Below are 24315 nucleotides of genomic sequence, written 5' to 3' on the forward strand. Positions count from 1 at the left end.
GCCTTGGAGAATCTGAGGGATGTTATGGTTTCTTGCTGCAGCGAATACATTTAGGGCACACTTTTATTGGGTTCACAGGCCCTTTTGAAGACTGTTCATAGATCTTATTCATTCACTGGGCAACTATTTACTGATGTCCTACTATGAGGCTGCGACTAACCACTCTGGGTGCTGGGGATCCAGGACGGAAGAGGAGAGGCTCCTGCCCTCCAGGGTATAGCTAAGAACCTGGGGGTCTCGTGGTCCTCAACAGGGGGTGGTACTGCCCCGCCCTCTGCTGAAGGTGGTACTGCTTCCCACCATGCTGAGGTCAGTACTGTCCCCACTCCCCAAAGGCTGAGGTTGCACTGCACCCCACTCCAGCGCCAGGGCTGAGAGTGTGCTCTTGGTTGTCACGGTGGAATCTGCCAGGCTGGCCAGGGCTGCTAAATGACGCACACCACACAGGACACAGAACTGCCCACCCCAAATGCCAGTCGAGGAGCACCCTGTGGAGAAACACTGGCGTAACTTGAAACTGACAACCTGACCAGAGTTCCAGTCTGCAGCACGGAGGTGCGAGGGGCCAGCAGACACGCATAGAACGACGTGGAATTGGAAAGAAGGACCTTTGAGGAAAAGTCCTGACTTGCTTTGGATTTCAGAAGTTCTTCTGAGTCTTCAAGTTTTACACGGCGCAGGTTGCGAAGAAGCTCAGAGCCAGAGCAACAGCCGAAGGCTCAGGGTAAATTTGGGCCATTTGTCCAAGAATCCTAGGAGCCTGGGGCCAGTTGGGGACAAGGTGGAGGGCTGCTGCGTGGCCTCCTGCTCCAGGTAGCGTTGGCCTCTGGTCCAAACACTTTGCAAGGCCCAAGTCAGAGTTGATGGAGCTTGGAGGTCAGGGGAGGCTCAGGGCAAGTCTGGGCTGCTTGCCCCCACCAAATTCCACCTCTCGCAGGTCCACCTATCACCCTGCCTGGAGACAGGGGGATGGTCCTGATGGCCTCTGCAGAACACAATGAAAAGCAAAGGTTTTGTGGGGAGAGTCTTCATTATGTGCCAACGATGTTGGCTTGGAATTGTCTTTTTACCCATCGGATTGACCCACGGGAGGCTGTTTCAAAACCTGCTGGTGAATGCCAGACCAAGAGAACCATTAAAGATTTGAAATAGGCACTTTGAACTCAAAAATATCCTTCCTTTGAAAATTTCATATTTAGAAAAACAAATGAGTTTAAAAACTCCATTATTCAAAGTAGGGTAAATGGAAAAGACATTTCAAATAAAAGCGTTTTCTTTAGGGGTGGAGGGATGTGGCCCTTCCCTCCTTTGGGTCCTAGGATAAACATGGTTTCTCGCCCCCTTTCCCAGGGAAAAATGAGAGGAGAAAATACATCAAATGGTTTTCCATGAACATCTTGGTGTGACGGAGGGATTCTCAAAACTAACTGAAGTCCACACGCAGCTGAAATAATATTGCAAATGACTCCAGGCGGTTACAAATGATCCCCCATTACAGCCCACATAAAATTCCTAATCTATGTGCCGTCCCTTAGAATGTTGTCTAGTTAGACACATTTACGAAATGGAGAGAGATGTGATGGCCTTCTGGAAGGATTTTTTGAGTCTAGGCCCTGGAGGAAATCATGGAAAAAAACCTTACCAATAAAAGGTCATCTTGCTTCCCTCAACTGATATTCGTATGAACAGCATCATTTCAAGAACTTGTTTTATTATTAAAAGTAATACACAAACACACGCTGATTATTAAAATTTCAAGGGCTACAGAGCATTCAGGGTAAAAAATGCACCTCACCCATCTCCACACCTCCAATTATTCTACCTTTCCCAACGAGAAGCAGAATTTTGAAAACGAAGCCAGCCCCCGCAGCCAGTTGCCCATTGAGCAAAGCAAATAAACAGACCTTGTTCCTGTATGAAAGGGGCCAAAATATACAATAAGCTGGTCCATAAATATTTATTAAGTTCCTCTGAAGTCCAAGAGATGCAGAAATAAGCAAGATACTGTCCTTGTCCTCAGGCAAACTCACAGTCTTGGGAGAGACACAACAAGAACATTAAATTTAAAATATTAATAGCAAGCAGCTGGGCTTGGTGGCTTATGCCTGTAATCCCAGTACTTTGGAAGGCAGAGGCGGGTGGATTGCTTGAGCCCAGGAGTTCATGACCAGCCTGGGCAACATAGTGAGACCCTCATATCTACAAAAAATTTAAAAATTAGCCATGCATGTTCTTAATCCAGTCTATCATTGATGGACATTTGGGTTGGTTCCAAGTCTTTGCTATTGTGAATAGTGCTGCAATAAACATGTGGCACATATACACCATGGAATACTATGCAGCCATAAAAAAGGATGAGTTCATGTCCTCTGTAGGGACATGGATGAAGCTGGAAACCATCATTCTGAGCAAACTATCGCAAGGACAGAAAACCAAACACCGCATGTTCTCACTCATAGGTGGGATTTGAACAATGAGATCACTTGGACACAGGGTGGGGAACATCACACACCGGGGCCTGTTGTGGGGTGGGGGGTGTCTGGAGGGATAGCATTAGGAGATATACCTAATGTAAATGACGAGTTAATGCGTGCAGCGAACCAACATGGCACATGTATACATATGTAAAAAACCTACACGTTGCACACATGTACCCTAGAACTTAAACTATAATAATAATTTAAAAAAAATTAGCCATGCATAGTGATACATGCCTGTAGTCCCAGATACATGGGAGGCTGAGGCAGGAGGATTACCTGAGCCCAGGAGATGGAGACTGCAGTGAGATATGATCACGCCACTGCACGCCAGCCTGGGCAACAGAGCAAGCACCTGTCTCAAAAGAAAAAGAAAAAAAGAAAAAAGAAAAAAGAAAAGAAACAAGAAAAAAAAAAAGAAATTAAAATAGCAAGCATTAAAAGAAGAGCCCAGGCTGGGTGCTGTGGCTCATGCCTGTAATCCCAGCCCTTTGGGAGGCCGAGGCAGGTGGATCACATGAGTTCAGGAGTTCAAGACCAGCCTGGCCAACATGGTGAGACTTCGTCTCTACTAAAAATACAAAAAGTAGCTGGGCATAGTGGCAGGCACCTGTAATCCCAGCTACTTGGGAGGCTGAGGCAGGAGAATCGCTTGAATCCAGGAGGCAGAGGTTGCAGTGAGCTGAGATTGCACCACTGCACTCCAGCCTGGGTGACAGAGCAAGATTCCATCTCAAAAAAAAAAAAAAAAAAAAAAAAAAAGCCCGTGTGCTGTGCTGATGGTGGAGACAGTAGGACCTCAGAAAGGAGCAACTCCTTGTGCTGAGGGGAGGCTTCCTCGAGGGCCCTCCTGAGGCTGGGTCTCCATATGGCTGGGGAGGTCAAGACCATGTCCTGGGGGGTATGGCACCAGCAGGAGCAAGCCTTCACCCAGGTCAACACGGAGACACTGCAAGAGGTAAGGTGGAAAGGGGGGAAGGGCCAGATGACAGGGTGATGGGGATTGTGATGCCAGAACAAGAGTTCAGAAACAACATGTGGAAAGATCTGGAGAGACAGCAATAAGCAAGCCCGGGCGATGGCTCTCATCTTTAAGGGAAAGGATCCACCAACGTCTCTGGGGACGTTCAGCCCAAATCCTCCAGCTAAATGGCCCTGGATCAGCAGGATCTATGCTACTTGGGCTCCTGGAGGTCCTGTCTATACTGCAGGCTTCTCCCCATGGCACGAGTCTCTCCTGCCAGGTGAGCCCATGCACCCCAGGGCTGCACTGGCTTCTCCCGGGCAAATTAATCTAACTGCACTCCCTTCAACACCCTGGGCCTCTCCTGGCAGGTGTGGGGTGGCCTGTCGTGTAGGAAAAGCAGATGAAACCACGTGGATGTGACGTGAAGAAAGTTCTCTGGCCAAACACTATGTCCATTTACCCTGCAGCTGATGTCTGAAATCCCAGTGTTCTCCAAGCCGTGAAGTCGTGTCCTGCTGGGCAGCAGCATCCGCGCTGGGCCCTGGGGTTCGGTGAGAAGGATGCAGGCCAGGTCCTTGTCCTCTGGGAGCCTGCTGGTTGCTAGACCTGGGCGTCCTGGGCCAACTCAGATCCTTGCTGAGTTGCAGGCGCTTCGCACAGGGTATCACGCCAAGTGGTTATCAGTCCTTGAGACTTTGGAGTTGCAAATCCTCAAGATGTGATTTTTATGGGGGTCTGGAGAAGCCGATGGGCACAGAGGTGAGGGGGAAGGAAGGCCGCCGATGGCACCAGAGACCCTCGTGGGTCCAGCAGAGCTCAAGCATCCACCCCAGCCTGTCCTGGGGACCCCCCTTGCCCCATGTAGCTGGGTCCTCGGGAGGCTTCCACTCAGATGTAGCCCAGATGCTTAAAGTGCCAACGTAACTCCAAATAAGCTTTGTTTTCTCCAGAGGAGGGGAATCCAGTCCACAGGGGTTACCAGGCAGTTTAATGACTGCTGAGAAGTGGTGAAGATCAAATTCTTCTTAGGGATAAATCATCTCTTAATTTTCCATAAATATGCACATTTCAGAGAGTGAAAGGGCGTATCATTCATAGCTTTATAATGGGTGCTGGAATTCCTGGCACGGCTCTCCATCCTCCATGGTAGGCATGCTTCAGCTCATTCCAGGCCCCTTTCATGTCCCACCCCGGGTCTTCCTTCTTCCTGACTTCCTGCTCTCATTGTGTCCTCTCCTGTAGTATGAGTAGCTCCTGTTAATAAGTTTCTTTGGTACAAAGGCAGACTGGAGTGTTATAATGAAAGTACAAATGCATTTTGATTGGAATACGAAGGAGGAGGCTGTTGGCTTTTGTTTTATTTGTATTTTTAACTTTCGTGGGTACATTGTAGGTATATATATCTATGGGGCACATGAGCTATTTTGGTTCAGGAATGCAATGTGTAATAATCACATCGTAAGAATGGGGTATCCGTCCCCTCAAGCATTTATCCTCTGTGTTACAAACAATCCAATTACACTGTTTTAGTTATTTTTAAATGTACAATTAAATTACTATTGTAGTTCCTCTGTTGTGCTATCAAATATTAGGTCTTTTTTTTTTTTTCTTTTTTTGAGACAGAGTCTTGCTCTGTTGCCCAGGCTAGAGTGCAGTGGTGCAATCTTGGCTCACTGCAGCTTCCACCTCCCAGGATCAAGCAATTCTCATGTCTCAGCCACCCGAGTAGCTGGGATTACAGGCATGTGCCACCATGCCCAGCTAATACTTGTATTTGTAGTAGAGATGGGGTTTCACCATATTGGCCAGGCTGGTCTCGAACCCCTGGCCTCAAGTGATCCATCTGCCTTGGCCTCCCAAAGTGTTGGGATTACAGGCATGAGCCACCAGGCCTGGCCAAATACTAGGATTTTTTTTGTTTTTGTCTTTTAGACAAGTTTTGCTCTGTTGCCCAGGCTGGAGTGCAGTGGTGCAATCTCGGCTCACTGCAACCTCCGCCTCCTGAGTTCAAGTGATTCTCCTGCCTCAGCCTCCCGAGTAGCTGGGACTACAAGCACATGCCACCACGCCTGGCTAATTTGTGTATTTTTAGTAGAGACGGGGTTTCACCATGTTGGCTGGGCTGGTCTCAAACTCCTGACCTCAGGTGATCCGCCTGCCTTGGCCTCCCAAAGTGCTGGGATTACAGGTATGAGCCAACGCGCCCGGCCAAATACTACGTCTTATTCAAGGGGGCCTGTTGTTTTGATGAGCAGGATTTGAAAATATTTAGCAGGGGAGAAGGAATTTGAGTTGGACTTCAGCAGGCTAATATCGCTGTTGGGGGTGCTGCAGGCAGTGGTTAGGGATTCAAATGGAGGAAGAATGGGAGTAAACAGAAGTCGGAGTTGGGGGCGTGGAGCCTTGGCGGGCAGGGAAGCAAGCTCCGTGAGATGGCGAGTCCTGGGCGTTAACATGGAATGCCACTCGGAGCTCACAATGCCGGGTGCTGCACATGTGCGAACTCATGGAATCCTCACTAGGAATCCTATGTGGTAGCTATACTGTTGTTATTCCCCACTGAACAGACAAGGAAACTGAGGCACAGGGAGGGTAAGTCAGTTGATAAATGGCAGAGGGAGTCTCACCCTAGAGCTCAGGCTCTTCCCTGGAGACCTCTTCCTCCTCGCTGGTGCGCTGGTGCATTAGTTTGCTCAGGCGGCCGTAACAAAGAACAACAGACCCAGCAGCTTAAACAACACATATTTTTCTCATGGTTCTAAAGACACAAAGTCCAAGATCAAGGTGACAACAGGGCTGGTTCCTCCTGAGGCCTCTCTTTGGCAGGGTCTTTCCTCTGTGCATGCAAATCTCCAGCGTCTGTGTGTCCACATTTCCCCGTTATTAAGAGCACCCATCAGACCCTAACAGCCTCGTATTCACTTCATCACCTCTTCAAATAATTTATCTCCAAATGAAGTCATATTCTGATGTCCTGGGAGTTAGGGCTTCAACGTGTGAATCTGAGGGACACAGTTCAGCCCTAACAGGTGGGGAAGTCCAGTCGAGAATGCTCTGGCAGCAGAGCTGGGAAGGTCTTGGCTGGGTTGCAGGGGATCAGTGTGGCAGCTGTGTGTGGGTGGCATGGATGGGGTTGTGGCCCTGGAGTTTGGCCGCATACTGGGGTCACCCAAGGAGTTTTTAAAAATCCCAGTGCCCCTGCTGTACCCCAGACCAAGTAAACCGGACTGGCTGAAGTGCGGCCCAGGCATCTGCTATCTGTGAAGTTCCCATTGTGCAGCCGAGAGATCAGAGGAAAGATGGCCTGGAAACCAAGACACCTGGTGCGGAAAGGGAGGGGATTTGGAACCCGATCTGTCCAGGCTCAGGGAGCATGAGAGCTGCCACAACTGCTGAGCTGAATCCGGCCCATGGCAGGCCACTCAAGCCATCATCCAAGAGGCTCAATGGCTGTAATCACAGAACACCATCTCTCTGAGCCCAGAGACCATGCGACACTCTGCTCCTGGGGCCTTCTGAAGCTGCACCTCAGGCCACGCTGCCACCACTGACCCCCAGGCCTGGGGCTATGGCTTCAAAGCCTACTCTCTCTGCTCAATGCCCTCATTTTATGAATGGAACAGCAGATCCCAGCGATGTACGGTGACCTTCCCTATCAGGAATAAAATCTATGCTGGTGATACGTCAGGAAATGGAATCATGAGGAAACCACCAGCTTTTCAAAGGGCAGGCCTGAGGGTGGTTCTTACGCTTTTCTCTCTCAGTAGATTCCTGCAAGGTCAGGCTAAGAGGATGTGCTTGTCTTTGGAGCCCAGGGCTGGTGGGGACTGGTGGGAGATGGCAGTGGACAGTCTAGACCAAGGCAGTCAGGCCTTCTCTGAAAATGACCATTGGCTGACCGGTCCCTGGACAGCCCCAGCCCACGGGAAGTTCTAGAGGCCAGACCAGCTCTGAGCTGTCCAGAGGGGCAGATGGACTTCTCATCTCAATGGAACTTTCTTCAGAAGGGTCTAAGCACACATGGCCTGCTCCCTGGGGTCGGTCTCTCCTAACTTAGCAAACTGATCCCCTAGGAACTCAAGAGGCAACCTGAGCTGTGACATTTCCTGCTCATTCACGGCGGCTGCATAGATCCGCAGGGACCCCTGCTTTTGTGGGGCTTCCATTTTGGTGGGGGAGACAGAAAACCAAATACATACATAAATAGACAGTACTGAAGGTGGTTATAAGAACGATGAAGAACAATCCCTATGCTTCATAAGCTCACTTCCTGTTTTGAGGTCTTTTCATGAGAATTTATTCTTTAAATGATGGTGCCTCGTTTACCATTCCCTTTCCTCCTGGGGCGGGAAACTCAAGCACAGGTTTTGTGTTGGGTTCCAGGCTACACACAGCAGGGAGAATCAACACTGTGATGTGTTCTGCCCCTCACAGCCTAGCTGGGGACGAAGGACCAAGCCTGTGGAACAACAGGCAGGTAGAAGGGCAACCCAGGACTGTCTGCCACAGCACTTCCTGAGCAACTGGCAAGAGTGAGGTGCCAGGGGGATATGCACGTGTGGGAGGTAGGCCCTACCCTCTGGTTTATAATCAGTGGGGAGGCAGGGTGCCCTGCAATAAGACAACTATACAAGGCAAGGTACCATCGCTGTTCATAAGTGTTGTTACCATGGAGGTCTTAATGGGATGTAACAATCCACAAGATTTGGGCCCTGCCTCCATGAAGCTCACAGTCTAACAGGAGGTGAAAGTGTCTATGTATTTCTGTATCGGCCTTTCTATCTAGTCATCTTTCTGTGTGATAAGGAATTCAGGAAAGAGCTGAGTTGTTACAAGTTAATGGAGGAGGAGAAGTGGCCACAAAATTAGGAGGGGTGAAGGCAGGTGGGCAGGAAAGGCAGGGGAGGTCGGGCAAAGGCATTTGCAGCTGGGGCGCACCAGTGGCTTAAATGAGACTCAAGAATCCTGCGGTGGTGGTGGAGGCTGACGTGATGGGGGAAGGTTCTGGGTTGGGTGAGACTGCACAGAAGAGTGAGGCTAGATGATGAAGGAAGTCCCTGGACCCAAGCACCACCTCCCTATTGGACAGGTGGGAACCCAAGATCCCTGGGAGGTAGGCAAGGGGGGTTGAGTCATGCAGCCTCTAAAGCTGGGGGAGGCTCCTTGCCCACATTGCCTGCCTGCACCCCCATCACTTCCTGCTGACATGGGCCCAGGATGCCACAGTGGGCACCAGATGTGGGTTCTGACTCTCTCTGAGGAGGGACTCCCATGATGAAAGTGGATCTTTCCATAAAGTGGTTTGGGGATTTTTTCAACAGGGCCATTTGGAAATCCATGGGGGCAACAAAAGCCTGGACTTTCGTGACAGGTCATGACGGTGACTCAAAGGTGGCAGAAAAAAGAACACTGAGCGGGCTCCTGTAGAGCAGCTCCATAACCAGCCAGCCCAGTTTCCCCTCTGCAAGCACAGAAGAATGCAGGGGTGAGGGAAGGCTTCCTCCAGGAGGTGACAACTGAGCCGTGCTAAAATTCAGCACAAATAGGAATCAGTGAGAGGGAAGGCCAGAGGGCTGGAGAAGGGGGCAGATCAGGCAGGGCTTGCAGACCAAGTAGATTCGGGTCTTTTATCTCGGAGGACTGGGAATCCCCTGGATGATTTTAAGCATAAGAAGCGACGTTTTTAGAATAGCTCTCTGCCTGCAGCCTGGGGGAAGCTGGAAGGAGAGAGTGGGTGCGGAGAGACCAGGTCAAAGACTCAGCCATCCTTCTGCGAGGAGCAGGAGCAGCTCCTTCAGTCCTGGCCTTTGCACTTGCTGTCCCTTGGGCCGAGAAAGCTCCTCCCCCTTGATCTTTGGACATGCCTCCTTTGCAGCCAGGTCTCCATCCCCTCTTCAGAGGGCCTTCCCAGGCCATCCTCTTGGCTGGATCCCTGGCCCCCCATCACGCTCTATGCCACCTCATCCTTCACTAGCTGGAAACACCACTCATTTCTCTGCTGCTTGTCACCTGCTCGTGAAAGTTCTAGGCATCTCCTCTGCTTGTGTTCCACGGAGCACAGCCCTATGACCAGGAAGTTTCCATATACCTCGGCCACAACTCTCAATGGGCAGCGGGAGAGGTAAACAGGGTAGACCGGGCCCCTCCTGGGCTCACGGCCCACACAGCAGGAGGCAGGGAGAGGAGAAGACAGGATGCAGAATGGAAGGGGAGGCGGACAGGACTGGCAGATGTGCTTCTGTCCCTAGAGGATGGGATGGAGTGAGGCATCCCACTGGATATCAAGTCAGTGGAGGGCTGTTACTGAGGATTCAGTTGTGTGGGGCCTTGCCACAGGGCCTCAGGACTCCAAGGTAACGCTCCAGAGAGGAAAGAGGCATCCCTGGCCTGGTCCCCTCTGCTGGGGCAGACTACAGGCTTGCTCTGCTGGGGGTCTAACAAACAGAGCGGAACCGCAGGTCTGGATCTTGAGAGGCATCTTGGGGGTGCACGCAGTGGGCAGGGAGGGAATTAAGCGTGCCTGGGGCAGCAGCTCTGGAGACGGAGCTTTGGGGCAGCATCCCCCAGCAGCCCACGCCCTTTATCTAAGCTGGATGATTGCTTAAAAAATCCAGCAGCCGGCATCTCTAGGGGGGTGAACGTTCCATTCTTTGCTGGCAAGAGAACACAAGGCCACAGAATGCCGTGATGAGAAATAAAGGACCCAGTGACTCAACGCATTTGTGACAGGTTTATTGTGGAGCGCTGCATGGGCCTGCCAACACAGTCCAGACGTGACATTTAAAAGCCCTGCACATTCCATTTTCCCTGGTGGCCTCCCCACCGTCGACCGTGTGAAACACAGGCAGCTTGTCCACATCAACCAAGAGTCTGCTGAGTAGGCTCTGGTCTTTGGTCCAGAGGTCTCTGCACATTGCAGGAGTGCAGCGAAGGTGTTTAAAAAGCTGCTTGCTTCCACTGGTGGGCCTCCTGCTATCAGGAAAGGGGGCCAGGGTTCGTGCACAGATTGGTGCGGCAAATCTTGCAATGAGATAGCTCAAAGTTTTCAGGGAAGCTGTCCAATCTTTTCTCTCTGAAATTCCTAATCTATAAAAGCATGTTTTCTAAAAAGTCTTAAAAATGCACACAACCTACCTGCTGTTTTGGTTTAACGAAAGAAGCCACTTGATTGGATTCCGTGATGCTCACTGACCAGGCACAAATGCCTTTTCTCTCCAATAAAAACAACAGCAACAAAGCTACTATTCTCTGCTTATTTTCTGCTAGATGTCATCATTATCTCTCCATATGTAAAAGAGGTTACATAACTTGCCCAAGATCACACCACTAGTAAGTAGCAGAGCCGGCATTTGAACCTGTGCTCTGAGTCACTATCCTGGATTGCTTCTTAAGCCTCTATAAGGTCCCCAGATGCAGTTATGTGGATCCCCCCTCTGAATCACTATCTTCTTATAAGCAGGTGGCCTACAGGAAAATAGAATGTTCCAAAATTGTAAGAGAAATGGAGTAAAATATTAGGCTGAGCTTGTAGAGAAGCCGTGTTGTTACATGCAGCACCATGTTTTTCTGGAGGCCAGGAATGAAAATTGAGAAGCTACAGCAGCACATGTTCTTATGTTTGGCTCAGACTGAGGGCGTCTTAAGCAAGCCTGAGCCTTTGGCAAACTCGCCCAGTGGAGGCGAGAAGGACGAACGGCTGAGGCGGGTCAGTATGGAGCTTGTGCATTGAAAATGTGTTGGAATCCTTACCCATGGCTCCAAACTCCCATGGCAACCCTAGCATCGAGGGAATCACATGAGGGAAGAGGGGCCCCTTCCTGATCTTTCCAAAGATGCAGCCACCAGTTCTGTGGAGGCAGGAGCTCTGGGACTATGGACACACCTGTCCATGTATGTATGCATCAAATGGTACACCTAGAACAAGGACTTGCCAGAGAGTTTGAAAAGCTGACTTGAAAACATCACTATGTTTCCCGAGACCCTCAGTGCCCTCAGCTGTAGGTGCAGGCCTTGTGCTCAGTGTTCTCTAAGATCTTGACTTCACTGAATAATCTGCAGAGAACATCCTGCACTCCACCCCAGCCCAGACCTTTCCCCACTTTCTGGGTGGGGCCTGGGAAGCAGCGCAGTGGACCAGCGTGCATGAGTGTGTGGGGACAGGTATCAGAAGGGACAGGACAGCATGGGAAATGGGAGGGAAGGCAGGGGTGTCTCTCCCTGAGGGAAACAGCGTCCTTGATGAAAACTGGCAGACCAAGTGTCCTCCCCTCTCCCGGGTCAGAGTTCAGAGAAACCGCACCAAGAGAAGGAACTGTTCAGCTTTTAAAGACATGATAGGCTGAGTCAAAATAAGGAACATCTCTTTTGAGGCTTGCAACATCACTCAGAAGTGATGTGCCAAGCAGATGTGGAAATAGCAGCTGTCAGCCTTTGCCAGAATCTTCTATACAGCGGTATTTATCTGCCTTCTGGCTGTACCCTGAACTCACCGTTTGACCTACTGTTACCAAGCTACAGATGTAGGCATTTAAGTCCCCTGAAAGTTGCTGCTCACTGCCTGTCACACTCACACACACACACATACACACACACACACACACACACACACACACACACAGAGTTGACATCATAAAACAGCATGGTAGCTGGTAGCTTCTAAGAGGTAGTATGCCCAATATTGAGTTGCACGGACACTATATATATAGCTTATAGCTGATGCTCATTTTTTAATAAACAAAACATTTTTGTGAATCAGGTCACACACCTCAAAAATGCCTAGGGAGCTTTCAATTTAAAGAATAGACTCTTCCTGAGAGTCTATGGAGCCCTCTGAAATGGAATAGCTCACTAGACATCAGGAGACACTCTGGAAGTCTGGTTTTTCCTATGTGGGGTTTTCTTGAAGAAGTGCCCAAGAGCGACTGGGTGCAGTGGCTCACACCTGTAATCCCAGCACTTTAGGAGGCCGAGGCAGGCGGATCACGAGGTCAGGAGATGGAGACCACCTGGCTAACACGGTGAAACCCCGTCTCTACTAATAATTCAAAGAAATTAGCTGGGCGTGGTGGCAGTCGCCTGTAATCCCAGCTACTCGGGAGGCTGAGGCAGGAGAATGGCGTGAACCCAGGAGGCGGAGCTTGCAGTGAGCCGAGATCACACCACTGCACTCCAGCCTGGGCGACAGCGAGACTCCGTCTCAAAAAAAAAAAAAGTGCCCAAGGGAACTCTGGCTGAAGCGAAACATTCACATAAGGCTACTGTGATCTTGGACTTCATTACATCTCCCTATCCTACCAGACCCAAAATACCAGACATTTCAAAGAAGGAGCTATTTTTCCTTGCATTTTTGGAACCATTGGCATCCAATGTTGTTTCCATAAAAATTCTCTTGGGTATTTTTGGAACAGAGAATGAATAGGATTAATGAAGCAGGACTGTGACTTGCTGTGCCCATTCCCCAACTGTTACCTGGGTGGGGTGCTGCCCCTGCCCTGTGCTGGAGTGGAGACTTGGCCCAGACAACCATCCCTGGTCCTCAGCCTCCTTCTCAGACCAAATGAGCAAGAGACTCCAGGAGCAGCCCCTTCCAAGACCACTGTTGCTTTTGGGAAGCTCACATCTAAAGGAAAAGGAAACTGGAGACAACATGGTCTCCTCTCTGAGGTGACATGGTCTGTGTCAAAAGCTGAGACTGGTGTTTTCTGTAGTCACTGGTTGATTTCATTCACTCATTCAATAGGCATTTTTTTTTTAACCTAACCTACCATGTGCCAGGTGATGATATATTGTACTAGGATGAATTATAGATTGCTGTTTTTACAGGTAAGAATTGACAATTTCATATGGTTAAACCTAATATTTAGAGTGTTTTCCTAAGTTAGTGTTACTTTTTTTTCTTCTGATGGCATCAACGAAGGCAGAGATAACCCAATCATTACTATCTGCTATGGCGGCCTGGGTCTGCCCAGGTTCCTTTCCAGAAACAGGGCAGACACCAGTTTCTACCATGCATGTAATGGTGAGATATTTTGTGACTTAATATAGGGCCGAGTTACTGCTTTAAATTGGCTTCTCCCAGACACCCTTTTATGCAGAGGCAGTTTGAGGCCTGGGCCACTTGGGGAGCTCAACCACCATGGCTCCCCAACTCTGCAGGCCCTGCTCTGCAGTGCGGAGAGGCAGCCGGCTGGAGGAGAGTGATTCGTAAGTGCGCAATGAAGACAATCTCTCTTGGACTCATCTTGTCTAATGCTACTGGAGCAAAACTGTACCCAAAGTTCACTTGCAAATATATTTACACAGACCAGTATGAAATTAAATGATTTAATAATCAGTTAAAAAACAAAAAACAAAAAACAAAAACAGGCCGGGCGTGGTGGCTCACGCCTGTAATCCCAGCACTTTGGGAGGCCGAGGTGGGTGGATCACCTGAAGTTAGGAGTTCAAGACCAGCCTGGCCAACATGGTGAAACCCTATCTCTACTAAAAATACAAAAATTAGACCAGGCACGGTGTCTCACGCATGTAATCCCAGTGCTTTGGGAGGCTGAGGTGGGTGGATCACTTGAGGTCAGGAGTTGGAGAACAGCCTGGCCAACATGGTGAAACCCTGTCTCTACCAAAAATACAAAATGCAGCTGGACGTGGTAGTGCACGCCCATAATCCCAGCTACTCAGGAGGCTGAGGCAGGCGAACCCAGGAGGCGAAAGTTGCAGTGAGTCGAGATCGTGTCACTGCACTCCAGCCTGGGTGACAGAGTGAGACTGTCTCAAAAAAAAAAAAAAAAAAAAAAGCTAAAGAGCAAACAAACCAAAACCTGACACCTTTAAACTCTGAGACCATAGGAGATACCTAGTATCCCTTCACTAATTTATTAGAAGGTGCTTTCTTTCCCTTGTACTCAATTTTCTGTTAACCAGATTCTCTGTGAATATGATTCAAGTAGTTTAATACAGTACGAAAGTGCAGAGTATGGGAGATAATAAACAAGAATAAGATTCTGAAATTTAAAAGAAAGGTTCTGAGATACTTTTGATGCTGCAGATACATGACATGAGCTTAAGTGATTAAATTTATTCAACAGGAGTTACCGGGGCAGCCTTTCTGGTGGCGAATAACCAGGTGAACATTAACCACAGTGGCCAGTGGGGTGAGACTTGAGCTTCTCAACCTCAGCTCTGGTGACATCTGGGGCCAGATCATTCTTTGTTGCGGGGACTGTCCTGTGCACTGCAGGATGATGAGCAGCATCCCTGACTCTACCCATGAGATACCAGCAGCACTTCCACTGGCTGAGAATCACGGGGTCCAATGGATACAACCAAATGCAAACTCAATGATTTGTAGGGGGAAAGCACAGCTTCCTGGGGGAACAACCCGCGTCAGCTTCACAAAGCTGGAGGCAAGCCTGGGGGAATGGCCTATGGTGAGGGCACAGGGCCTCTGGAGTGAGTTAGGTAGAGTGTTATGGAGTAGTACCCACCTTGACAACTGCATCCCTTCCAGCCAAACTCAAGACTGGAGAAGCAACACTGGCTTACACAGCTGAAGGGGTCCTGGGGAAGAGACGGGACTTGCAGACTCAACCATTGCTCCGCAAGGGGGTGGCCTGGGGGACAGTGAGAAGGATCTCTCCACCCACCTCTGGGCCTTTGCATGTCCTGACAACTCCATCTACGATAGCCACACCTCTTCCCCCACTCCATCTGGCTCCTCCTTACTCTTCAGGTCTCAGCTCAAATGGCTTTCCCCACCCCACCCCCTGAAGGTTCTCTGATCCTTTCCCTGCGGCCACCCTCCCCTGGCCCTGCCAGTCTGCTCAGTGGTGCCTCGCATCCAAACTTCTAGTGCAGAACTTGTCACCTTGTCACACACACACAGTGTATATTTATATGGATTGCAGGAGTTTGGTTTTCTGTTTGTTCCTCCCATTAAAATATGAACTCCATGAAGACAGGGACCCTGTTTCCATGGAGTACCACATTCCTCCCAGAAGCCAATGGGGCACCCAACATATGGTAGACATCCGCACCCCCCACCAATTATCTGCTAAATTGATGAGGGAAACCACTTTTCCACTGAATGGCAGGAGAGGTCCAATAAGTGAAGCTCATGAGGATGGAATCAAGCATGTGGTCACCGCAGCAAACAGTGGCATCAATGTGGACGCTGGTTTATTTCTGCAAAGTGTGCCAGGCAGAAGCTGATCCCAGACAACAACGTGGGACATGTGCAAGTTTCTGTCTTTACCCACATATTTTTGGGGGTGTTCACCAGTACCTTATTATGATACATCTTTTGGACAAATGGTTTGTACCCTGAGCCCAATTACACACCCTCAATGTGTCGACAACTTATATCAAAAGCCTGGTGAGACAGTGAACTGCTAACCTGGGTGGTAGAGTTCTATGCTTCGAAACTGGTATTATAAAGAATGATCGTTTGCATATTGATCAGGGAGGGTGGAGAGTAAGGGGACAGGGAGGGCTGTTCAACAAAGACTCAGCGAGCCTCTGATTATGTCTGTATTTCAAAGAGCACAGGTCATGGTTGACACGCGGGCAGCAAGCACACTGCTGACATCTAGTCTGCTTGGTTCCTCACCACCACTGCCAGGTTCCAACATCAAGAACACAGAGACATTTCCGTCTAACTTTTATATGAAGAATTTAATTATCTATACACGTAACTAATTCAAAAGGTTGTATTACAGTTGTTAAAGCCGCAGGTTTATATATTTATATATTTTACATTCATATCCGTGAAAATACTGAAGCGCAACTGAACGAGGAGGAGAGGTCCTCACTCTCTGCACCATGTGAAAGGAGAAGGACCTCTACACGACCACCAGCACAGCCTCCCGACCGCCGGGAGAACGCGAGGGGAGCGCGCGTTACAGAGTCTTTAGGAGGACAGCTAGATTGTGCTTGAGGCTCCCCCTGCCCCATTTTCTGTGCCGTGAGCAGCAGGCATTTTTATTGAGAGCTTCCAACTAGTGTTTAAAAGACAAACAGGGCTTCGGCTACAGCGTATCTAACACACAAACGGACCATGAGCTCCATTTCATATTAATCTGTAGAAATTCCACAGTCTAGTTAAAAAATGTAAACATTGGAAATTAATTGCAGGGAGACTTCTATACATTCTTTCTTGTCAAGAAAATTACTTGTTCAAAATAGGTCATTCCATGAAAAGTAATTGGAATAAAACTTCATGTAACAGAGACTAAAAAGAGATTGTGGAGATCGTTGATCCTAACGACCTCAACGGTGTTGTCTACTGATTTTATGCGATGCAAACACGCAAAATTAAAAACCCCAAACAAAACACCAACTCAACCAGATAAATCTGAGACCAAACAAAAACAGAGTGCTTTCTCATGTGGCTACAGGGTCACTGTGCAAAATCAAATCAAATGCAGTATGATTAGAGCATCGTACAAGGTAATAGCTTTGCCATGGAAAGAACTGATTTCTTATGTACAGGATGTATTACATGCTCAACAAGGTACAGCTGATACACACAAACAAGCACAAACACCTTCGCTTTAATTGGGCTCATTCTACACGTCTTTAAAACAGAGATACTGAACTCCTCTGTACTTCTATAGCAAGGGGGGAAAGCCCCAAACTACACAATTTAGTTGGTAACACTGGACAAAATGAAAAAATACATCAAGTCTCAGATTTATGGACATTTGGAACAATTTTTAATAGCACATGCAGCATTCCTTGATAGTGGGTCTTTTTGCAAAACCAAAATAGCAAAGAAGTCATTTATTTATTTTGTTTATTAAAAGGCTAAAATATATATTTAAAAATAATTTTAAAACTATTGAAAGCACCTGTGCAAAGGTGGGGGAAAGTCAATTTGAGTAACTAGGAAAGCCACAAAAGGACCCACTACCCTGTGTGTTTTTGTAATTTTTGCTCCTATCTCTGCAAGTAATAACTCAAACATTGCGATCACATGCAACTAAGGTAAAATGAGGTAAACTGCTCTGCAGTGAGTTCTTCTACTCAGAAGGCAGTAGGTGATCATGCTGGAAGTCACATGATCAAGGCTGCATCTCCCATCATCCCTCTGGGCAGTGATATGGGATAGTGGGTCTCTTTGAGGACTTTCAAGCCTGAGGGGGGGATGGACAACATATGATTCCTAGAAAAAGGAGGAAAACAACACATAAGCAAAACAAAACAATGAGCAAAATTCAAGCTAGGAAAATGAGTCAGGCATGTAAACAGCATGGTGCCAAAATGATTTGGAAAAAAAAAAAAAAAAAAAGGAAAAAGGAGGGAGGGGAGGGAGGGGACATGCTACAGAAGGAATGAAAATTAAAGAAAAATAAAACCCCACGAGTTAAACTCTTGCATTACAGAAGGTCTTCAAAGAGACGATTGCGAATGCAGCAATGGTCTAGCTTTAAGTTCTGCAAACAAAGCTCAGCAGAATCAGAGCAATGCTGCATGTTTTACCGGAAGATACCAGAGAGGCAAGGCGACAGAGCCACCAGGGCACTTACATTGCTGGCTTGGGTCCATGTCTGTGGTTAGCTTCACATAATTGGATGGGAAGAGCCCCACTTGTCCATTGACTTCCCCCTTCCACCAGTCGGGGTCCTCCTTGTTGAGGACGTTGATGATCTGGCCCTTGTTGAAGGCCAGCTCGTCGTCGTTCTGCGCAGTGTAGTCGTACATCCCAATCACCTGGCACACTGCAGGAGACAGGGCTGGGTGAGCGGCTGCACACCCACCGAAGAACGCGCAACGGGCACCGCGCAGCTGTTCAACATTCCCAGCTACTCTTTCTGTACTTTCAGAAGAGGGTGACAGTAGGTGGAACCGTTCTATTGGGCTTTTTGCAGTGTGGGCAATAGGGGAAGATGAAGAATTAAAAACCAAGACAACAGCAAAATTTTCACACTAAGTCTTTAGAGTTTTGTGTTGTTTTGTTTTTTGTTTTTTTTTGAGATGGAGTCTCACTCAATCGCCCAGGCTGGAGTGCCATGGAGTGATCTCGGCTCACTGCAAACTCTGCCTCCCAGGTTCATGCCATTCTCCTGCCTCAGCCTCCCAAGTAGTTGGGACTACAGGTGCCTGCCACCTCGCCTGGCTAATTTTTGTGTATTTTTAGTTAGAGACGGGGTTTCACCGTGTTAGCCAGGATGGTCTCAATCTCCTTACCTTGTGATCTGCCTGCCTCGGCCTCCCAAAGTGCTGGGATTACAGGCGTGAGCCACTGCACCCGGCCAGTCTTTAGTTTTTATAATATCATCCTCTTTTTCATGTTTACTTGTCAGCAGAAGATGTACAGTGCTAATCGAGGGCTTTCGTTTCGAGTGCAGTGGAACTCCTTTCTACCGCTGACTCCAGAAAGACCGGCCCAACCCCATCCCATCTTCTGCTGCACAGGACAGCTGTGTGTCATAGGGACTTTACTATCATTTTTCCTTTTTGGTTTAAAGTAGAAGGTAATCATCATTTGACCGCCAAGAATCCCAAATCTTAGGGAGAACTAAAACTAGTGATTGATTGATTTATTATTTATTTGAGACAGAGCCTTGCTCTGTTGCCCAGGCTGGAGTGCAGTGGCACGATCTCAGCTCACTGCAACCTTCACCTCCAGGGTTCAACCGATATCTGGTCCTTTCGAAAGAGGCCTCAGCCTCTTGAGTAGCTGGGATTACAGGCATGCACCACTATGCCTGGCTAATTTTTATACTTTTAGCAGAGACGGGGTTTCACCATGTTGGCCAGGCTGGTCTCGAACTCCTGGCTTCAAGAGAGCCACCCGCCTTGGCCTCCTAAAGTGCTGGGATTACAAGGCGCATGCCACCACATTATGCCTAAAACCAGTGTTTCAAAAGATTTTCCTGCTGCTGTATCTTTGCATCTCAAAATGTTGTCTTGAAAGAAATCTCCACCCTCAAGAACAATTTTTCTTTTCTCATTTTCTCTCAAGCCTACAGGAGGTAAAACTGTTCTCATTCTTTGGCACTTCTACTTCAGATGAGTCTGCACCAACAGGTCACAGTCCCTGTGAATCTTTCTTAACCAGCCTATATAAATAGGTTTAGGCTTTTCAAATTCTCCAGCTAATTCAATCACTTCAGCAACTGATTTCATCGGGCCTGAGGAAGGGGCTGTACACGGAAGTGGAGGGATACTGACACATCTCCCCAGGGGACAGCAAACCCTGCGGGAACCACATTCCTCAGCTTACACGAGGCCACAGCTCAAGCAAAGAGGCCCAGTGGGAACTGGGGTTCATCACAAAGTTTGCCCATCCTTTAATTTCTTGAGAAGGCTGCCAGGTTTTAATCTTATCTCATTGGGTACATACAGCACAGATATTTAACCACAAGGTATTGGAACAAAAATTCTACACTTTCCACAAAAGCCAACCAAGAATGGGTAGCTTAAAGACCTAAAACAGAAACCTGCTCCCCTGACCTCAGCTCTCTCAGATCTTGCTGAAGCATCTAATTTGGTCCCTTCAATCAGAAAACAGCCAACTGGGCCAACTGCTGTGCTCTGTTCTTTTCCAGTCCTCCAGGAAAGTGTGTACAACATCCTGCCCACCCAGCGGAGCCCCCTCTGCCCACAGTGAATGTCACAGGGGAGCTATTTTGGTCTTCAGTGAACACCACATTACAGCCCCCAACCCCCGTGGCCCCCAGCTCCATCTCCTGACCTACTGAGACCCCAGCCATTTATTTTTGGGTGTCCCTTTCTGTCACCTCACCCCCTAGCCTAAACCCCAATGTAAATGGCTGGAAGGAAATCAAGAGGAAAATGTGGCCTTAATGCCACAGCATTCACGACTCCTGCAGGAAGAGCATTCCAACAAGGGTTCTGTTGTATGCAGCACAGAAAAGCCACTTAGATATCTGGTCCTTTCGAAAGACATATTCCATATCACATTAGTTGGGTGTCAGTCCCAGCAAGTACAAGAAGTGCTTTAAAGCACATGCGAAAAAACAACGTAAATATATTTAATGAGGAAATCAAGTGGAAAAACTCAAGTGGCACGCAGACCATTTTCCAGTTAGAAACGGGAAACTCCTTACCTGCCGCTAACGCTGTTGACTTAGATGGCTCTGTTGGAGTGATTTTGCTCGTCCCAGGGCTTAGAAGTTTTACATAATTAGCTGGGAACCAGCCTATCTGGCGCTTTTTCCCACGTGCCTGGTAAGAAAATAATTACATCAAACATTTTTAAAGGCTCATCTTTTATAATACAGCTCACTTTATAACAGAGCAGTTATGTAAAGCTTACATGTAACTGAAAAACAAACGACATTAAGGGTAAAATCTATGGATTACTGTGTCACAAAGGTAAAACACCATAGCTAAAATTCAAATTGCGGCAATCACTGGTCAGCAAAGCCCAGAATGTTTTTGCTTGGGCTAGACCGTGTGGATCACAAAATCAGGATATACCATGGATTGTCTGGGATAGAAAATTCTGCTCATGTAATGCTAGCACTCAGCTGTTAATTTCAGGTAATGCAGACATTATGGTTAATGCCAACACTGTATATGGGTTTTAGGAACAATAATAATAATAATAATGATGGCCATCAATACCGAGTACTTCTTTTTTTAAAAATTAATTAATTAATTAATTTTTTTTTGAGATGGAGTCTCGCTCTGTTGCCCAGACTGGGGTGCAGTGGCACAATCTAGGCTCACTGCAAGCTCCGCCTCCCAGGTTCACGCCATTCTCCCGCCTCAGCCTCCTGAGTAGCTGGGACTACAGGTGCCCGCCACCATGCCTGGTTAATTTTGTTTTTGTATTTTTAGTAGAGATAGGGTTTCACCTTGTTAGCCAGGATGGTCTCAATCTCCTGACCTCGTAATCTGCACCCCTTGGCCTCCCAAAGGGCTGGGATTACAGGCATGAGCCACTGCACCTGGCCCTCACTGAGTACTTTTTATGAGCCAGGCCCTGTGCATTTAGGCACACAATTCCAGAGGGATAGTACTATCATTATTCCCAATTTCCAGATGAAAAGTTGAGTGACGGCCCCAAGGCCACAGGCAGTTAGTGGCAAGCCAAGATGCACTCATGTGTCTGCATGCTCCTTTATGGGTAATATACATCAAGATGACACACATGCAGTACACACAGAACACAAGGAGACTTGATGTTATTTTCACAAACCCGTAGGCCCATGTGATGGCTAAAGCCACATTTTTCACTGCCATTTCTTTCTCACTTAATTCAATCTGATTCAACACAAGATTCATCTATGCAGTGTTTCTGCACCATGCTGTTAGAAAGGGACAGTAGATGACTGTCCCTGTAAACCAGGGGAGTTTGCAACCAAGTTGGTGAGGCAGGTTTTGCAGTTAGGACACAATCCCATGAAAAGACTCGAGTTTAGGGATCATGAGTAGGGCTTTGACTACCCTTCTGTACACCACCAAGAGAACCCAAAACTACTCGTGCATACACACGCATGCATACACACACATACACACACACACACGTCTAGAAATAAGGCTCTGATCAAAACAGCTGCCTCTGGGGACAAGGGTGGGAGGGAGACATTTATATTCCCTCATAACTTTTGAATTTTAAACCATGTGACTATAATTACCTATTCCCCAAATAAGGAAATAAAACAAAAAGAAAACTTCTACCACATTACCTGTGCCCTCCCACCTGCCAATTTATCAAGAGGGATACCTCTGGGTCACTTTGAGAACACAGAGCAGGCTTCACTTTTCCTTGAGGTCTGACAGATTTCATTCCCTTGGCTCAAGGACTAAAGCTTTTACGTTCACAGTGAACCTGCCGATGACTGAAGCCATTTGGTTACGTTTCCACGTTTATCCACCGAGTGTACCACCATTCTGCTCGCAGTGACACCCTTTCCCACACCTCTGCAGCAGAGCACAGACCTCGCTGGTGTTTCCTCATTGGTGGATCCACACGGAGAGTCACTCTGGTGACAGCGCCAGGAGCTCTCCTGGGCCATGGCAACTCAGCCTCTTTATTGTGGATTCTAAGAACCATTCAAACTCTCACTTTAGCACAGTGCTAGAGGTGTGGGGACTGAAAAATACAGCTGCTGCCTCCAAGGGGCTAGTCAGCTACATGTGGAAATAAGAAATGTGCACAGAAAGCAAAGTAATATAAAATACTAAAGAGTGGTGCTGGCACGGGGCCACCGCTGGAGCTCAGGGGAGGGAGACGGCACTTCTGGTTGGGATGGTCACAGAGAGCTTCCAGAAGTGGGATCTGCCAGCTCTTGCGGGAAGTGGAGAGGTGGGAGTCGGCTGGCCCCTGGGGAGAAATGTCATGAACAAAGGCAGCGAGGCAGAAGAGCAGCGCGTGTTGGTGTTTCAAAGACGCTGGAGTGGAGACGTCATTGCTCAGCAGTAAGACGTGAGGCTACACTGGGGAGAGGGGCCCTGCAGGAAGCCTTCCCCTGGCAGGCAAGGAGGAAAGGCGATGGGAGTCTCCCATGTCTCCAGAACAGGACAGAGGCATGATGCTGGCAGGGCCAATGGGTGACACAGCACAACTCTAAGCAGGGAGTGGGACCTGAGGGTCTAAGGAGGCCTCTCCCTCCCCAGCACAGGAGAAGGCATGTTGATAAAAAGGAGTGGATTTTCAGGCCTCCAGAGGTCAGATTTCTGAACCAGTGAGTAGCATCTGGCCAGCACTCCTGGAAAGGACAATTATGGGTGTCCACCAGCGAGCTCCCCAGGGGAAGTTTCATCTTCAGTTACACTCCAGGTTGTGCCTTCTATTCTGGCCAAGATGCATTTCTTATATATTCAGCTCTCCAGTGTGGCTCTTCCTGTCCCGGCCTCAGGCTCACCTCCACAGAGTGGTAGGCGGGACTGTGTGAGACCCGAGGCCTTCCCCAGCAAGGCCTTCTTCCTTCGTGCTCCTGCTGTTCTAACCCCCATTCCTCAGCACTCAAGGGTCTGTCTTCCGTGGCTAGCCCACTGCATGGCAAAGGTTTCCTGCCTCCCTCTTCCCCCTCAAACTTACATAGTTCCATACCGTCCTGCTCATGGACAGACAAACACCAGCAGATTGGGGAAGTCAGTCTACAGGCCCACTAATGGCCATCAAAGGGTTCCCACAGGCCCCTTCCTCACAAAGCATTCCAGAAACCATTCCTTCCTATATCTGGCCAAGTCTTACTGAGGCCCCCTGTGTGACGCAGAGGCCCACGTTCAACAAAGGCCAGAGAGATGGACAGCTGCTGGGAAATTCAGCTCTTCCACAGGCCCCACATGGGCAAGCCAGGGAGCAAGCCCCGTCCTTCACTAAGCTATGAAGCAGGTGGCCAGGTGCCCGCCTGGCGGTCGGAGGCTGATCTTCACTTTGGATGGGGGAGGATGCGGGGAGACACACTTTCCATATGAAAAGTCAGCCGGCTTACCTCTCAAGTAACTGCTGTAGTAGTAACTTTTTAAAGGCAACTTTTTATTTAGAAATGATTTCAAACTCACGGAAAAGCGGCAAGAATAAGAAAAGCACCCGTAGGCCCTTTACCCGAATTCACCTGCTGTCAACACTCGGCGGGTGCCAGCTGCTCCCTCATTTGTGCGCTTTCTCTCTCCCTCCCCACCCTCTTCTCTGTAAGTTCTTTTTTTGAATCATCTGATTGCAAGTTGCTTACATCTTAACTCTTTACCCCTAAATACTTCAACGTGTATCTCCTAAAAATAAGAATATTCTCTTATATAACCACAGTACAGTTATTGCTTTCAGTAAATTTAACACCGGTACAATAATTTTGTCTAATCTAGTATCCATAACCCAATTTTGTCCATTATCCCAATATTGTCCTTTACAGCGTGATTTTCTTTCACACACGGTCTAGATACTGCACTAAGTCTAGA

General features: G+C 48.3%; 1 protein-coding gene across 8 annotated transcripts in view; it reads right to left on the bottom strand.

Annotated features, from left to right (window-relative positions):
- Nucleotides 1-24315, bottom strand: part of ITSN1 (intersectin 1) — a 243151-nt gene that overhangs the window by 34781 nt on the left and 184055 nt on the right. For 5 of the 8 annotated variants that reach the window (XM_025378052.1, XM_025378054.1, XM_025378051.1 and 2 more), the window contains 3 exons: nucleotides 20514-20631; nucleotides 17967-18158; nucleotides 16095-17602 (listed from right to left, as the gene is read on the bottom strand). In XM_025378052.1, coding sequence (XP_025233837.1) covers nucleotides 17601-17602; nucleotides 17967-18158; nucleotides 20514-20631 — 312 coding nt within the window. In that variant the 3' untranslated portion in view covers nucleotides 16095-17600. Of the gene's footprint in view, nucleotides 1-16094; nucleotides 17603-17966; nucleotides 18159-20513; nucleotides 20632-24315 lie in introns of those variants that run through there. The other 3 variants (XM_025378049.1, XM_025378046.1, XM_025378047.1) reach the window with 1 other exon arrangement.

Source organism: Theropithecus gelada, chromosome 3 (genome assembly GCF_003255815.1).
Source record: "Theropithecus gelada isolate Dixy chromosome 3, Tgel_1.0, whole genome shotgun sequence".
NCBI classification, from domain to species: Eukaryota; Metazoa; Chordata; class Mammalia; order Primates; family Cercopithecidae; genus Theropithecus; species Theropithecus gelada.